The 17,699-nt window shown below is 56.7% G+C and overlaps 1 protein-coding gene across 2 annotated transcripts in view; it reads left to right on the forward strand.

The window, feature by feature from the left end:
* RALGPS1 (Ral GEF with PH domain and SH3 binding motif 1) overlaps positions 1 to 17,699 on the forward strand; it is a 193,442-nt gene that overhangs the window by 159,565 nt on the left and 16,178 nt on the right. The window contains exons 10-13 of one of the 2 annotated variants that reach the window (XM_016210986.2): positions 648 to 715; positions 12,813 to 12,939; positions 14,152 to 14,309; positions 16,449 to 16,500. In XM_016210986.2, coding sequence (XP_016066472.1) covers positions 648 to 715; positions 12,813 to 12,939; positions 14,152 to 14,309; positions 16,449 to 16,500 — 405 coding nt within the window. The remainder of the gene's footprint in view (positions 1 to 647; positions 716 to 12,812; positions 12,940 to 14,151; positions 14,310 to 16,448; positions 16,501 to 17,699) is intronic. The other variant, XM_016210985.2, reaches the window with a different exon arrangement.

A 17,699-nucleotide genomic window follows, 5' to 3' on the forward strand; every position in this document is an offset into this window, starting at 1 on the left:
AGCCTGCAACCCAAGTACTTGCCCTTGACTGGGAATCGAACCCACAACCCTTCGGTTCATGGGCCAATGCTCTAACCACTGAGCAACACCTACCAGGGCTCACCCAGAAGTTCTTAATTGATGCTTTTAAATAATAATAATAATACTGAGGTACCAATCCTCATAACGTGCCCATAGCCTCCTGCCTCTGTGGTGGCAGCTGAGAGGGAGTGCCAAGTGATGATCACAAACCCCGGTTCGGGATAAGACACTCGGGGTTTGAGCCCCTGCTGTGCCACTTGCTGCCCTATGAAGTTGGGGAGCTACTTCAGCTCACTACCCCTCAGCTGCGTCATCTATAAGATGCAGATAACATGCCTGCCTAGCTCATAGGCTTTTCTTGAGAGTGAACACGTTGACGCCACGCAGGCGACGGGCCATGATTACTCTTTTTGCCCTGTCACCCTTAACCATTATTTCTTGGTCATGGGAATCTCTGGAGACTCGGAAGGAAGTCACTGTGATCTGGAGCGGACCTCAGAGTATTCCTGGGTGTCATGCCCATAATCGTCCTCAAGAGCAGCCCAGTCTCCCGATTACAAACATGCTGCGTTCCCCCTCTGATCCACCAGAGCCCATCTGATCTTGTGAAAAATCTTTGCTTTCAGACTGTCGCTCAGAATTGAACCAGGAAGCAGCTCTCCAAGGCTCGTGTCTTCCAAGGAAGATCTTGCAGGTATTGTAGCCACATCATATCGAGTGGGGGCAAACCCGCTAAAAGCCCAGATATGGCTGCCAGGGTTGGTCCTGCCTGGGAGACAGAGGGTACAGCTGTCCCGCTCACAGCCCTCCCGCACCGACCTGCCTAGGCTCCCGAGCACACAGAACCCCTGGAGCGCACCTCTGGCTGGGCCTCCCTGTGATTAGGGCCGAGGCTTTGAAGTCAACCCTAGCTGTCCTGTTTCTGTGCTTTGTCATTTTCTTTCTCTGATCTTCAGTGGCGTCAGCCACTGTTGGAGGTCATGCTAGCAGTCACCTTGCAGGGTCGTTGTGATGCCTGGGCAGACTCATACCCATGAAACGCTCTGCTCGTGGCACGTGGTGAAAGTGCGTCGTTGGTATCACCGTGACAATTTGCTTGTCTCAGTGTTCCAGCCAGTTCTCCAAGACTGGGGCAGATCTCTGAGGCTGCCTGGGGTGGGGCCAGACTGGGGTCGGGGCCAGCTGTGCTTCCTCCGCCTGATTGGAGCTTGGGTCACACCAACCTGGGTTCTAGGCCACTACAGTGTTAGATAAGCAGCTCCACCCCTCTGGGCCTCGGTTTTCTCACCCGTAAAGATAATACAGCTTCTATCCCAGGGTTGTTGGGAAGTCAGAATGGAAATGATATTTGGAAGGCCCTCGGTGTAGTCTGACATGAGTGTGTTTGGGAAAGAGTGGCTGTTGCAAGCTGCCGCCTGGTGTTGTGGCACCTCCAGTCCGTTGACCTGCTCAAGCCACTCTCTCCGCTGTCTGGAGCCAGGCTAGTGCTGCAGATTCTGGGCCTCAGAGCCCACAAGAAGTAGTGTTGCCTGCCGCCTCTCAGGAGCCCCAGCAAGCAAGGCCCCTGCCCTGACCCCCTGGGTTTTCTCCACGCTCCTTTTCTTTTCCAGCCCCTCCTGCCTCCATCGCGTGGGCTGGACCTGTCCCTCGTGCCCCTAGGGCCACATAGTGACTAAGCAGAGGGAGATGCCGGTTGGTCCACAGAGCCTTGGGTGGTGCTGCTATCCACGTCTCGAGACAGAGTCCTGGCCTCAGTTTGATTTTCACAGGGTCCTGTCAGCCCAATACTGAGCCCACACATGACGGATAACCCGCTAGCAAAGGTGACCATGTGTAAGCCCCTGGTGCTGGTCTTGTCTCTGCCCCTCAGTTCTGTCCCTGTCCAAGGACACATTCCCCTCCCAGTCAGCAGAGTTCCTTCCAGGTGTTCAGTTGCCCAAGCCTGGCCTCTGGAGGGCTGGGGCAGGGATCCCATCAGAGGGAGGCCAGGAACAGCAGCAGATCCTACAGCAATTGTTTAGGGCCACACAGGGAACAATAGGGAACACTAACCATCCCAGACTTTCTTCAGGGGATAATGCCAGGATTCTGGAGCAGAGGGGGGGCTCCAGTACAGACAGGTTCCGCTCACCCTCCTGAGTCTCTGCCAAATGAGTTTGAGTGAGAAGCCTCCGCAGCCTTCTGTGGTTAATATGTGTTAGCAGGAGAAGCCACATCTCTGGCCTTCTCTGGTGCCAAGAAGTTCCCATGTCCACTCTTCCTTTTCACCCTCCTGACAGTGCAGAGGGTTCATGTCCCAGAGCCCCTTCTGGCGCCCAGCCCCGGTCAGCACCACCTGCGCCTCCCACTCTCCAGAGGGCTGTAGACCAGCAATAGGCTTGGAAAAAGAACACTGCTAATCAGGGGCCTCGGGACCGGGCCACTCACTGAGCTCTCTGGGGCCGGGAAGGAGGAGCTGCATTTACTTTGACCCCTACCTAGGATGGAAACCAGTGCCCAGAGCCGGGACCTACCCCCGGCCCAGTCTCCTCGAGGTCAGCCAGACTCTTCTTCCACCCCACCCACCAGCACCTCCACCTGGTTCCATTGTTCATATGAAACCAGAGCCCAGCACGTTAATGAGCCTCCGGCGTCAGTTGGAATCCTGGCAGGAAACAAAATTGCCCCTGATGGCTCACAGGAAGCAACTTCGTGAAGATTCCACGGGAACAGGGATAAATTCTGCACATAAGGAGCAGCGTGGCGCAGCACCTCTAGGCTGGGGGACACAGGGAAGAAAAAGTGTTTCCAACTCCAGTGATGGCTGAGTCGCAGAGGACTCAGTGTCTGAGGGGTCAAACAGAACACCCAGTGCCCGCCAAGGCTGTTTCTCCATCTGTAAAGTGGGCACACTGATACCTCCTTCTCAGGGGTATTGTGGGAATTTACTGAGATCACATGTGTAAAACTCTGAGCACTGATTCTGACACACAGACCGCTCTCATCAGGACAGTGTAATTGTCAGTACTATAATTCCACCTCTGCACCAAATCACCTTTCAGAGTTTAGTGAGATGTCACTGCCTCAGGAAGCCTTTTCCTCCCACCCTAGCCCCACCCCTCCTGGACCAGGTCAGGGCCCCTGCCACACCAGGGGTAGGCAGACTAAGGGCCAAATTAAGCCCCCTGTTTGTATTGGTGCACAGCCACACTCATCGTTGACCCCACACCCATCGTTGACCTATGGTCTGTGGTTGCTTCCACATTCCAGTGGCAGAGCTGAGTGGTTGGGACCAAGACCCTCCAGCCTACAAAGCCTAAAGCATCCACTAGCTGGCCTTTCACAGAGCTAGCTGACCCTGCACTTCCCCCTTCCAGCTCCGTACCTCTCCACAGCACTTCTGTCTGCACGAATCAGACAGGTATCTGTGCTTGTCTGTCCCAGGCCTGCCTTCCCCCTCAGACTGGAACCCCTGAGGTAAGGACCCCGTCTGGAGTTCTCAGAGCCTGGCACCCAGGGGCACTGGGTAAATACCCATGGTTGCCTGCCTTTATCCCTTCAGCCTCTGAGCTCCCTGCTGGGCCCTGTGGGCTCCTGGTTCTCTAAGCAGCTCCAGAGGCGGGGACTGCTGACTCCACACTCCCTCCAAAGAAGTGCTGATGCCAGCAGTTTTCACAAAGTGGAGCAAGCTCTGCTCACGGGTGTTTTCCACCAATTTTCTGAATCCCTGGCTGCAGCCCTGGAAGCAGGATGTTAAGGTTTTCATTGATCACCAGAGGGCTTAGGAGTGTCTGGAAAGCTTCAGACTCACTCCAGGTCCTGGCTCCCAACCCGCAGCCTCAGGTGACAGAGAGGTGGTGCCTCTGCAGCCCTGGGACAGCCAGGGGTCTTGTGAGGGCGGGGCCCGAGGGGCAGCTCCATAGAGGCCTTTTCTGGTCTGGTAGTTAGACTAGGCTTCATGGCAGGAGCCCGACCAGACCTGGGACAGGAATGTGCCTCTTGCAGTCCCAGGAATGGCAGGAACGCAGCCTCCCTCTGCTCCTCAGGAGGAGGGTTTAAGCTACTGCTCTGGACTGTCTTTCCAGCAGGCAGGCACTCCCGCACCAGCCAGGGAAAGGCCCCAAGATGCATTCATTCCTTCCTTCACTCAAGACTCCCATGCCAGGGCTCTGCTGTGAACCAGGCGCTTGCTATGGGCCACAACCCAGGAACAAGGCCCAGACCTGCCCTCGTGGAGCTGACATGATAGTAGGGGAGACTGACGGCAGAAGCCACAAGGGACCAAGGTATAGCTGTCGAAGAGCCAAAAGCAGACCATTGGGAGCTCCTTGACGCCTTTTTGCAGGTGGACCCACTTCTCTAACCAGCTCACCTGCCAGGGACATAGGGGACGAAGACTGGCGTTGGGAGCAACCGTAGTCTTGGGTCCCTCTAAGACCTTGGTTAATGTCAGAGGGGTCCCAGCTGAGGCTGTGCCCTCTGTCTCTGCAATGACCCCTGCACCCCACCAGAGAGCTGCCACCACTCTGCACCCCCGGGGAGGGGCTATGCCAGCAGATCCACACGGACAAATAGACTGTGAGAAAGGAAATGGAGAAACCTCAGTTTCTGGTCTGTGGAGAAAAAAAGGCCAGGAATGCCACGTTTTCAATTTTCCCCATATGTAATGTTTCATTTATATAAATGAACTAATATTTTCCTGGAGAGCAGAAATCATAAAGAGCGTTGACCCCGGAGAGGGCAAGCCGTGTTTGTGTGCGTCTCGGAACCGGTAAAGACATTTCCAGACTTTGTGAGCTGCCTCCACGTGGCCAAACCAGCGGACAGGTTTCCTCTGAAGAGTCCTTGGCAGCAAAGCAAGTCCATGGAAAATCTCGGCCCGCCTCGGGTTCCTGCACACGCACCCTCGGGGCTGCTCTCCCACACGCCCCTCTGGCTTCCTGGCTTCATCGCCCACGGGGGGAAAGCCCTGCTTGGAGTCAGGCAAACCCGAGTTCAAAGCCTGGCTCTGGCTCTGGCACTTGCCGGGGACCTCAGCAGTCGGCTTGATCCCTCCGAGCCTCAGTGTTCTTGTCGGTAGGATGGGGATGGGAGTAAACCCTTCACGTTGGCTCGCTTCAGAGGGCTGAGGCCAGGCCGGGAAGGCCTGAGCACAGCACCTGCGCACGCTCACCCCTCAGGGACGCTAGCTCTCGTGTCCCGATGCAGGGACAGTGTGAGGCAGCCAACAGGGGCCAGAGGCCCTCACCTCCGCTGCAGCTCACCACTCACCAGCCTGTCAGGGTTATGGCCACATAACCGCCACCCAGAGTCTAGTGGCACAAAGCAACTGTTTTATTAGGCTCATCGATTCTGTGAGTCAGGAGGTCGGATAGGGCACAGCCGGAGAGCTTGTCTCGGCTCCGCAGTATCCAGGGCCTCCGCTGGAAAGACTCAGAGACTCAGCAGGCCTCGATGTCTGGGGGCTGGAATCTTCACCCAGACATGCTTGGTGCCGGCTGCTGGCTGCAGCTGCGGCTGCAGCTGGAGTGAAGCGTGTGTGCGTGTGGCCTCCCGTGTGCCCTGGGCTACTTCATCACGGGCCAGCCTCGGGGTCATCAGACCCTTGCACGGCAGCGATTCGCCAGACAGGATGTCCCAAGAGCAGGACGGAAGCTGCATCACAGCGTCTGTGTGACCCACCTCGGAAGTCAGATAGCCTTGCTTTTGCCACACGCTGTAGGTCAAGGCTGTCACAAAGGCCTGCCCAGGTCCGGGGAGAGGGGATGTGGGCGTGACCACTCGCTAAGAGCGGTGTCAGAGAATTTGTGCACAGGTGTTAAAACCAGCACACAGCTGGTTCACGGTAGGGAAACGGAGGCTGAGAGATAATAATTATAATGACAGCTAGCATGTATTGAACACACACTCTCTTCTAACATGTATTGACCCTCACACCTGCCCTGTCAGGCGATACCTTCGTATGGCTGATACCCTCCTTCTCTAGGTCACGGTGCCTCGTCTTACACATGGGGGAAGGGGCGGAGCATTGCTGAGCCCAGGCGTCAGGCTGGTCACACTTGTATCCAGCAGTGAAGGGAGCAGGATGCAGATGAGGGCCCCAGAGGGTTCTGGGCTCTGCGCCCACCGCCCACTGCCCACCCTGTGTGTCTCTGCAGTGCAGTGAGCACCCTGCCCCAGATGACAACCTTGGCACCCGTGTGACTTTCCTGCAGACACTTTGAGTCACACACTGGTCCAGTTTGGTCCTTAGAAGTCTGGTTCTGTGTAAGAATCAGAACTCCAGACCTGATTTGGCATAAAATATTTTCCCCTTGCCCTGGCTGGGGCTTCAGGCCGACTGCTTGTGGTGGGAGAGGAGGGCTACTGGGCCTTCTCCCTCCCTATGCATTTCTCTGCCTCCCTCAGCTTGCTAACCTCAGGAAGCTGGAGGGAAGGACGCAATCTTAGTGGTGGGTGCTGCTGTCTTGGACACAAATCCAAGCCCAGGTGGCAGTTGATAACTCTGATGCTTCCTCCTACAGGCACTGTCATGGGTTTTTCAGAGAATGCACAGGTCCCTTGACCTGGGCAGATACAAAACCATCCTGTGGGCCACTGCAGCCCCTTCCGAGCCCCTCAGAGTCTGTGCCCACCTCCAGCTCCTGGCTGCTGGGATCCCCTCAACTCCGTGCCAGTATTCCTCACAGGGGCCACCTTGGTCTGTGGGAGGCCACACCTTCCTGTTCTAACAGATCTGTGAGCACAGCTAAGCCTAGCACGACCACCACTGTCCTCTGGCTGTGACCACATTGGCTCCGCAGGCCTGAGTAAGGCACTAGTTGTCCTCTGGGTCTCCCAACTACTGGGGACATATTTCAAGCTCTGAAAGTGGTCTGTGGAGGCCCCTCACTATGGTTAAATAGATGAAGAGATCACCCTATAGGCGAGGGATGGGGACTCCCCTTCCATGTGCTCCTCTCTCCTCCGTTTTATAGTCTCAGAATAGGCGAGGGGCTCCTAGGTGAGGGGCTCAAGGGCTGGGAAGCCAGTTTTCGCCCTAGAAGTATACATCTGCTCTGTTCTGGAAGCCTCCCAGTTTAGTAGGCTGGTGTGTCAAGGTCAGTCGAGGAGCAGAGACTCCAGCCCAGTTCTCTCCGACCCTGCTGCCCATCTCTTCTCGTGGCATCACTGGCATCCCCAGCATTCCTCGCTCCCCATGGCCTGGGAATCTGAGCCTTCAGACTCAAAGGAAAAGACGTCTGGGCCTCGCCACAGTTGAAGGGTGATCTTGGCTCACAATAAGGACCCATGAGAGCAGCATGTATAAGAAACAAAGAATGTGTGTGAATGTGAAAGGGACCAGCTCCCAGGCTCGACCATGAAACCTGGCCAGAGAAAGGTTTCAACACAAACAGACTTTCTGTGCAGAGGGGCCCCAGGTCCTGGGTGCCGCAGGGCTCTGGCAAGCCCAGCAAAGGGTCAGTCCTGGCCCGGGAACAGGGCTCTTAGCAGGTGCAGGAACAAAGCTGAGACAGAGCCCCTTCAGAGTGGACAAAAGTGCACCCTGTGCATCCACAGCCAGGGTGGCGCTTTCAGGAGCCCCAGGTCACGCAGTTGTCATTCCCCTTCTCCAGTGAGGAGACTGGGCCATGAGTTCCCAGCTCAGCCCTGGGCAGAAGCTAGACTGGAACTCATATCCTGTGACTCCAAGTTAAGTAGTTTCTCTGTGCCACAGCTGCCTCCCATTAATTTCCGACATGCGAGACTTGGAAAGCATCCTCGAAGGCAGCCGTGGGGCTGCCAGGCTGCTGCAGTCGGGCAGTGCGGACCCGGGGCAGGGCCGCTCCGATGCTGCTGGAAACCCGTGGGAACGAGGCTCCCCACCCCAGCCCCGTGTCCTCCTTGGCAGAGCCACCGGCTCTGCAGCCGTGAGCGCCGTAGCGGCATTCAGCGCACTCAGTGGCGCTCTAACTGCTGGCCAGGTCACATCCCTGCTCCTGGTTTGTAGACATAGAATTCAAGCTCAGAGGTGGGAGGTGACTTGCCCAACCTGCAGGTGGCAGGTACCAGGGGGAGCCCAGGCCTGTCTGTGTCTGGATCCCGAGTTCTGTGCTGTTGCTGTCCATCACCCTCAATCCTGTCCACTCCAAGGCCACGATTAGGAGGCCCATGCTGTTTTCTCTACCAATCAATGAGTGGTCTGTGGGGCAGCATGTTGGTTTCTTAAGAAAAATATAATGAAAACCAGATTTTTTTTCCAACATGATATCTCATTCCCTACAGACTGTCAGTTCTCATATATTCCAATAAAACTGCTAAAGAAACAGCCACTTAAAGAGCTTTAAAAATTATTCATGGAAAAATTATGCTGAGGAAAAATAGAGCAATCCTCTGAGATAGTCAAGCCACACGGTCAGTTTTTCCAACTGCTCGTGCCATATCGGCCGGCAGCAGGGACCAAGTGCTGAGCAAGGCCAGAGCCCTGGCCCATTATCACCACCCCGCCCCTGCCCCTGCCTGCAGGACATGGAGAAAACAGCGCTCGCCAGCCGCCCAGTTTAGAAACTGTCCCGGAAGACACGTGTCCCTGGTGCTGTCACGTGGTGGCCATCCCCAGCGTGGTGGGGCAGGAACATGAGGCCTTTCAGTAGCAGAGGGTGTCACTTACTGGTAGAGGCCATCCCCATCCCTAGGTCCCAGCCGAATGGAAATTCTGCTTCAGCGTCAGATCCAGGCTGTTGTTGGTCAACAATGCAGGAGGTGGGAGTGGCCGAGAGCCAGAGCATCCAGAGCAGCATTAGTTTGACACTGGGCCCAGGGAGATCACAGCCACTACTGCCTGGGCCCCCCACTCTTCCCCCAGCCGTGCTGAGGGACATCTGAGGCCAGGCATGCCTCCCGAGGCCATCCAAAGCAGCAAGAAGAGGGGGGGATCCAGGCCCCATCCTGGAGGGAGTCAATAGCTGAATGGAAGAGACTAAGGGTGAACTGCAGGCTTGGGAGAGCCCAAAGGTGGGGAGCAGAGCCAGGAGCAGGAACCACAGGGAGACATGTGGGAAAGGGAGCCCATTAGGAGTGACAGGGAGGTCAGGGAAGTTACCAGAAGAGCCTTGAGTGTCCAGCTCTTGCTGCACTCGGGGCTGGTTAAGAGAATAAACCCAGCACCCCTTCCCTGCGTGACCAGGTGTGCACCAAGCATCCCTGGTGAAATGACGATAGTCAAAACAGCCACTGCCTAGGACCCGATGGAATAGGATGTGGAAGTGTTTAGACAAGCCTGGCACGCAACTAGTGCCTAGCACACATTAGTCCCCTTCACCTTCCCTTTCTCAGGAATAGCAGCTGGACCTTATCAGTCACATTTCCTGGAGGAAGTGCCTCCTCACCAGATCACCTCGAACATGTCACTGTGTCCCTTCTTCCTCCGGTTTTCACCAGTGCCTGACCTTTGAAGTGTAGAGCTCCTCCCCCCACACTGTACCCCGGAGTTCAAGTCCTGCATGTAATAGATATATAAGCCCCGGCGTTCTTACCTGTCAAATGGGCCTGCTAAAGTGTACCCACCTCAGGGATTGCAGCCCAGGAACATAGCACGGGGCCAGGCGCCGGACATTCAAGCGTAATTATCACCTTTATTATGGCTACAACACCAGGGAGTCCAGTTCCAGTTCAGACCACAAGGGGAGGAGCCATGTGACTTGACCTTTACAAAGTATTTTCTGAACCCAGAGTGGGAGCCAGAGTGACTCAGGCAGAGAGACCGTAATCCAGTTGATAAACAAGGCAAATTTCGCCCTCTGCACGGATTCGTTTATTGAGCAATATGTGCAAAACAAAAACAAAGCAGAGTGGCTTCCATCCTTCCTTTTCCTCTCTGGGGCACAAGACATTTCCTCCAGGACAGAGCTTGCTTGCGCTCCAACTCTTTGAGCAGAAGTTCTTCACCGGGTGTCCCCGGGAATCACCGGGAGAGCAATACCCAGCCCCACCGGAGGCAATGGAATCAGAGCCTGCGGGGATGGGCCTGAGACGCTCCATTCCCACACTCTCCCGAGGACCCAGGGACAGGCCCTGCTTAAGGATCACAGCCTCGAAGAAGCTGACTGACAGTGGAACCCCTCGCAGGAAAGTGCACGCGTGTGCCCTTGTTTCCTTAGGTACGATTTCAGTACCTCCACGCAGTCCTCACAGGCCGACCGTGGACCTGGGCTGGGCGGTGAGGTCCGGGCCGTGCCTCTCCGAGCAGATTGTAGTTGTGTGCCGCATAAGGATGTTCCTGTCAGTGACAAACCACGTATACACGGCGGTCCCCATAGATTGTAGTGAGCTGAAAAGTTCCTGTTGCATCGTGACGTCAGAGCTGTCGTAACATCATAGTGCAACACGTTACCCGTGTGCTTGTGGCGATGCTGGTGTAAACAAACCTGCTGCTTGCCGGTTGTGTAAAAGTAGAGCAGATATAATTATGTAGAGTACAGAAGACTCGAAAATGGTAATAAATGACTTTGTTACTGGTTTAGGTAGTTACTATACGTTGAATCATTTTAGATTGCGTTCTTTCTACTTGTAAAAAGAGAAAAAGTTTGCTGGAAAACAGTATGCTGTGTCGGGCCAACAGCAGTGTCATACATCTCATGTTTGCGGAGTCTCTTGATTGTGTCATTTTCTCTTGTGCTTGATTTACTAAAGCTCGTGCTGTTTGTGCAGTAACGTGCTGTACAGGCTCGTAGCCTCGGTGTGGAGCCGGCTGCACCGCCCAGGCAGGTGTCCAGTGCACTCTGAGCGCATCCCCGTTGTTAAACGGCGCATGGAGCTGCCAGGGATTGGTCTTCAGAGCCCTGTTCTTGAGCCGCCATGTGCTGGCTGGGATTGGGACCTCAGACAGTGTGCCCCATCTCCTGCCACCAGGCCAGGTCGCCTAGGTAGCCACACCCAGAGGCAGTGTGGTGTGGTGAGGCCTCCTTGTGAAGGTCCCTTGGGCTGCGAACACTAGCATTATTAGGATGCCAAGGGCTCTGGTGAGAAGTCGATGCGTGTTCATTGGTTTGGCAAAAATGAGGTCATTGAAAATGCCAATAGGTATGGAAACCAGATTTTCAGTGACTTGAGGGGTGAGTGAGAGGGGCAGAAGCAGAGCAACAGGGAGTGCAGACCTCTGAGGAAATGTGACGGGCAGGGAGGAAGCTCTGGGGCCAAGGGACCTGATTTTACAGAAAATGAGAAACTCGCGTGTATTTATGGGCTGGAGGAAGGGGCTAGAGAGAAGGGGAAAGTGATGGAGTGAATTCTTAGAGGAAACAAATAGGACTGGAGAGGAGGGATTGGCCTTGGACAGAGGAGGCCCCCCCCCTCCCCAGGCCTGACAGGAAGGCTGGTGTGGATGGAGGCGCACGTGGTGATGGTGGGGCTGGATGCGAGAGACTAAGCCTGACAACCACAGCGCTCTCACAAAGTGGGGCCTGCCATTGTTTGAAAGGGGGGATCTGTGAGTTGTGCGGGGGCTTATGGAGAGAGGTGACGATTGGGAATAGGCATTGAGGGGAACGATGGAGAAAGCTGGCCAAGGCCTAGTAAAGGGATTGGTGGTGAGGCTCCGGGAAATGAAGGAGGTGTGTGCAGAGCTGGGTGTGGAGGGGAGAGCGGGGGTGAGACGGCAGCTGGGAGCAGAAACTCAGAGCTCGAGGAGATGCGAGTTGCCCTACCTCGTGAACCTTCCCAAGTGTCACATGGGAGCCAGGCTGTCCACAGTGGACAGGCTGGGATGTTAAAAAAAATGACAAGCCAAGCACACTGGAGGAACCCTTAGGTCACTTGTGGATCTGCAGCACCTTGTGGGGAGGCTGTGCAGCCCTGGGTGGGCCACAGGCCTCCTGGACCCTTCAGGAACGTTCCCAGCTCGGCCAGGCGGCAGCCCCTGGATACGTTGGGTTTGGTGTGCTCTGCAGGAAGTGCAGAAGCCCCGGCCACACTTCCTCTGTCCCAGGTAGCTCAGGCTTAGCATCTTGGGGTCACCTGTCTGAAAGACCTCTCTTCCCACGCCAAGTAGAGTACCAAAGCGTAAAGCAGTGGTCAGGACCATGCCCCTCAAAATAGAGCTGTGGGTTGGCCGGCATGAAGGATCCACCTCCGTCTCTGCACATGATGCTCAGTGGGGTTTGTGGCCCCACCTCCTCGCTCTGATGACGCCCTGTTGTCCCCATGACTGGGGCTGAGAAGAATGTGGTAATAATTATAATAAAACAAGTATGGGTGCTAACTGTGAAACTGTGCTTACATCACCTCATGACTCCTCCCAGCTGCCGGCAAGATGAGTTGAATTATTTCCACTTTTCAGATGAGGAAACTGAGGGTCAAGGGAATAAATTAAGGAACCCGTCCAAGGTCAGCCAGGCAGTGACTGACAAGCCTGGGGGCCCAGCCCCTGCCTGCCTGGCTGTGCTTTCACTCAGTGAGTCCTCTGCCTCCCTCCTAAGCCCTCTGTCCCTCTTGTTGACTGCATGGGTAGAGAAGAGCAAGTGGCTGTGGAAGGGCACAGGGTGGTCACCGGCCTTGGATTCAGAAGACTTACTGTTAAGTCTGAACTCAGCTGTCCTGCCAGTGGCCTCGAATAAGGCACACTCAACCAGGGGCACCGTGCACAGCAGGACACTGGCCATCCTGCCTGCTGTCATCCCCAGAAGGTAGTTATTCTGGGAGTGAGGGTCAGTGTCTCATGAGTAGAAAGCCAGGGGCTTGATGAGCCTGCTCCACCTGTGACCGCTGGGCCAGGTGCCCATGTCCTCTGAGCCTCTACAGCCCCCATCACTATGCTCTCTCTGCTCTGTTCATAGGCCCCTCCACTGGCTCCAGTTCTGCGAGGTTCAGCCGGCGCCCCACCTGTCCTGACACATCTGTTGCTGGCAGCCTCCCGACTCCCCCGGTCCCAAGGCACAGGAAGAGCCACAGCCTGGGCAACAAGTGGGTAACTGAGTGAGACCCACTTGGGCTATACATTGGCTGAGCGTGGGTCTGGGCTAACAGGAGTGCTTGCCAGCTGGAGCTCTCCCACCCACCTGGAAGATGCTGACGGTGCTCTTGGTATCCCTGGCTGGTGCCCTCCCCTCAACCTGGCACAAGGTCAGGAAAAGCTGGGGTGGGACTGGTGACAGGTATCCCCATCTCAGTAGGCATGGTGGGACTCCTTCCATAAGTTTGCCTGAGTTCAGTTAGTGCCTTCCTGTGTAAACCTCAGAGTCCAGTGGGCACTGTCACCGTCATCCCAGGCAGCACTAGGTATCTCATGGTGCCTGCCAGTCTCAGGGCTCACGGTCTCTGCTTGCCCATTGCTAGAGGGAGCCTGCAGAACAGTGCACCTGCCACAGGCTCACCCAGCCCTGTGGGCTGACAGCTGGGGGACACGGGTGGGCCTCAGCATTGCCAGGGGCAGCCATGCCTGTGTCCCCAGGGTATTGGGCACAGGCTCCTGAATAGCTGCGTCCATCCCCCCCTCCCTCTGTTCTTTCCTGCCTGCCTTCTTTCATCCTCCCTCCTTCCCTCCCTTCCTTCCTGCCTTCCTTCCTCCCACCACTAAGACACAAGCCTCAGCCAGCCTAGGCTGGCCCTGGAGTCACTCATGGGCTGGAGGAGGAAATGGTTGCTCCTGGAGTGTCCAGGGCTTACTCTGTAGATACTCTGCTTTGAGCCTGTCACACATCTCACTGGGCCCCGCAGGCCTCCGAGGTAGGTGCTGAGTTATATGCATTGTAACTATGAGTCCAATGAGGTTCGATGTGGTGAAGTACCTTCCAACTGTAAGGCTGGAACAAGGATTTGGACCAGGTGTGTGTGACTCCAGAACCAGATATGGTGACCGCAGGGTCACTCCCCCTTGACTTGCGAGCCCCATCGCTCACAAGCCCCACTCTCCCGCCTGAGCCTCAGTCACCCTGGGAGACAGGAGGACAAGTACTATTGGCCTCCACCTGAAAGATGGAGAAACTGAGGCCCAGATAAAGGATGGGACTTGCCCAAAGTCACGCCGTGAGATGGGGCAGAGCCTGACTTGTGCCCTGGTTCTGGGTGGAGGTCTGTCCTGCAGGTGCGCCGTCTACCAGGAGCCCGAGGCAGGTGTGACCGCTGTTACTCCGTAGATAAGGAGCTTTGCCTTCTCTCTTCCTTTCCGTTTTCCAGTATGATGTGTCAGTTGAGTGTAGTTGAGAGTAAAAGTGCGACATTCCCATCGGAGAAAGCGAGGCACCTGCTGGACGACAGTGTCCTAGAGTCCCGCAGCCCTCGCAGGGGCCTCGCCCTCACCTCCTCCGCCGCCATCACCAATGGACTCTCCCTAGGTAAGCGTCTGGCCTGCACACGACAGTGGGTGGCCACAGCCTGGCGTGTGCTCGTGTCTGTCTCTCACTGTGCAGCGCCCGGCGGCCCCTCACCCCCACAGAAGGGCCCCCCATAGGTGCCACCAGAGTCATGAGATGCCTGGGTTTGTCCTCAACCTGCTGGTGGCCCTGAGCATAGCAAGCAGGTGGAAGGGGCAGCCAGACACACCTGAGACCTGCCGCCACTGGCTGGCAACTGTGAGAGCCTGGCTGCTGCCTCAGTGGGGCTTCTGTCCCCGGGGGAGCCACAGACCCCAGCACACAGGGCAACCCTGCGGAAGCTGCCCAAGGACAGCAGCTGACGGGCCGCTGGGCTCTCATCTGTGTGTTTGTCTTCACTCCAAAAAGTCAGAGTGGGTGAAAAAGTGATCTTCAAGGGTGTGATTGCATGTGCGAGCTTCAGCTGGAAATGGTGCTCATGTCACCAGAAGGGACAGCAGCTGAGTCTAGGACGGGGCGGGGTCAGAGTCAGAGCCGAGGATGGCGTGAGCTCTGGTCTCAGGCCCATCCCTCTGTAGTGACCAGGTCGCCCGTCCTTACTATCATCAGACAAGTGTACTCTCCGCTGCCCTGCCCTTTCAGCGTGTCTGTGCTTCTGCAGTCCTGTGTCTGTGTGTCTGTCTGCTCTCCTTAGCAGGGAGCCCTCCTGGTGCGGGTGGTGGTGTAGATAGTTGCCAGGCTCGGGGTTTGATCTGGTGAGGCCTGTAGGGTGGAGGGCCCATGAGCTTAGGGAGGAAGGGTGTGTGGGGACAGGGAAAATGTCCTACACTCCTGTGAAATGAGGCCAGTGTCCAGGGGACAGCCATCTCCCACTACCAGAGGGTCTGTGACAAGCAAGGCCCATGTCTGCCTCCATCTTGGGAGGAGGCCATCCTATTGAGACCTAGTCGGGTGTGCAGCGGTGTGGTTCAGAGGGTTAATACCCGGAGAAGAGTCGTGGGGATGTAGCCGGGGAAAGGCTTGTTAAAGCAGGTGAGCAGGTCTCTTCTAGACTCTGAATGCTGAGGCAGCCTGCAGGGCCCCACAGTCTGGTCACGGCACCCTTCCCTCGCAGTGTCCTGTGGGATGGGCTCCGAACCAGGTGGGAAGTGCTGGCCCAGAAGCGTTCAGCTGCGCGGTACTGCAGCTGGTTTACATCCTGGAAACTTCCTGGGCTGTGCCTGAGCCCAGGCCCTGCTCTTCCTGGCCAGAAAACAGAGTCAGATGCAGTGCTGCCTGGCATCCGGGCAGGGGATCACCAGTGCTTTGGTTCTCAGCTCCTGTATTCGGAAACTCAGATGGTTTTCTGCCTGGAGCTGAAAGCCCAGGAGCAGGTGGCTGTGCGCATGTGCCCTGTTGGAGCTGAGCTGGTCCCCTCTGTCCCGTAACTCCCAGCAGGCCTGAGACCTCCTCCTTCCCCCTTTCCCACTGTCCGGCCTTGGTGCCAGCAGGTAGCCCAGGCAGAGAGCCCTGAACTGAGGCTCCTTGAGGTCTGAGCAGGAATGCAAAGGCACGTGGCATCGGTGAAGTGACAGAATCTCTGCTGTCCTTGTGGCTGGAGGCGGGCCTTGGAGAGCCCCTGAGAAGCAGGCCTGGGGGAAGGGGGGAGCCCCTCTCTCCCTGTGTACTGGCCAGGGGTCTAAAGGGACCCTCCTTCGAGGCTTCTAATGCTGGGCAGCTGCTCTGTGACCAGGGCTTAGTCAAGCCCTGACTCTTGGGGCAAGAAGTGAGAATTTGGCCCCTGTCCTCATCAGGCGAGGCCTGTTCTAGCACTGGTTTTCCTTTGGCCAAAGGGAGGCACTGGGGAGCCAGGCCAGGCCAAAACACAGGCTGAAGGACCCAGACCCCAGGGGTCCTGGGGCAGGCAGCCGCAGCCTTCCAGGGGGCAGTGGGAAGGGAGTAGAGGACCACCTGGGACCAGTGGGACAGGTGCTTTCCACCCTCCCAGGGCAGAGAGGCAGAAACAGAAGCAGCAGAAACCCCAGTGACAATGACCCACAGCATCAAGAAGCTGTTTCTCTAGCACCTGTGTGGAGCTCAAGGGCCTGTGCCCAGTGAGCCAGGAGAACAGGCCCTCCAGGGGGAGGCTGCCTTGCTCACTGATCTGTGTTCCTTTTCCAGGCAGTAGTGAGAGCTCAGAGTTTAGTGAAGAGATGTCTTCAGGGCTGGAAAGGTGAGTGTGGCCTCAGCTTGGCCTCCCTCCCAGGGGAGGTGCTCGGGCCCTGGGGAGCTGGAGACAGCTCCAAGCAGGGACCAGCCCCCAACCTCACCCCACTGGCCCAGCCTGGTGAGGCTGCTCTGTGGCTCCTCAGGTCAGCTTGGCTCAGGGGCAGGACCAAATGAGGGAGGGGTGGGGTGGGGGTCCCAGCCCCATGTTCTGAGCAGCCCCTCATCACCTGGTCCAGAGTGAGCCCAGGAACCTGAGGCCAGCTCCTCTTCCTCAGGCCAAGCAGCTGAGGAGACCTGGGAGCATATTTGTTCTGAAATGTAGGTTCTTGAAACCAGAAGCCTGAGAACAGGCCTCATGTGCAGACGGGCATGTGGCTCCGCCTGGTGGGGTCTGAGAGTTTTGCACCCACATGGCCTCAGCCTTGGGCTGCACCCAGCACTCTGGGCAGTGGCGACAGCAAAGTGGATCCCTCTGCCCAAGTTCGGCTCCCTGCGGGGACCTCTCTGCCTGGGGAACCAGGCCTCCCGTTCAGGAACTCACCCTCGGCACCCACTCCACATCTTGCTGCTTTCTCGGTGCCAGGTGCCATGTGGGCCCTGGGAAGACAGGGACTCTATGAATGGTGAGCTCCATGGCCATGGCGCTGCCAGAGGCCTAGGGCATCGTGGCGACTTTGAGGGGAGGCAGGGAGAAACCCAGTGACGCAGGAAGTTGTGAGAGGCAGGTTTGCACCGTCCCTCAGATTGGCCCTCCACTAATGTGTGGGGGCCCGTGTGCACAGACAGGCACACGCACACAGTTACACACACACTCACGTCCTCTCGCACATGTGGGTGAACATACCCACACACGTACGTTCACACACATGCATACCTCACACAGATATACACCACACACACACTAGCACACACATACACGTACTCACACTCTTCCTCTGGTGCTGAGCCTCCTGTCCCCTCAGTCCCCATAAACAGAAAATGGCCAGAGAGAGGAGGATCCCACCCAGCAAGTCCTCACCGGGCACGAGGATGAAACAGGCGATAAGTGACCTTTGTTGAGCATTCCCTGGGTGCCCGGCACTGTCCTGGTCTCACCGGGTCCGCGAGCACTTCTACACAATGCTTAGTCAGTGTCCCCATTTTATGCGTGTGGACAGCAGGGCTCAGGGAGGTGGCGTGACCCGGCTTGCTTCGCACTCTGCT

This window comes from Miniopterus natalensis, chromosome 12, assembly GCF_054644295.1.
Source record: "Miniopterus natalensis isolate mMinNat1 chromosome 12, mMinNat1.hap1, whole genome shotgun sequence".
NCBI classification, from domain to species: domain Eukaryota; kingdom Metazoa; phylum Chordata; class Mammalia; order Chiroptera; family Miniopteridae; genus Miniopterus; species Miniopterus natalensis.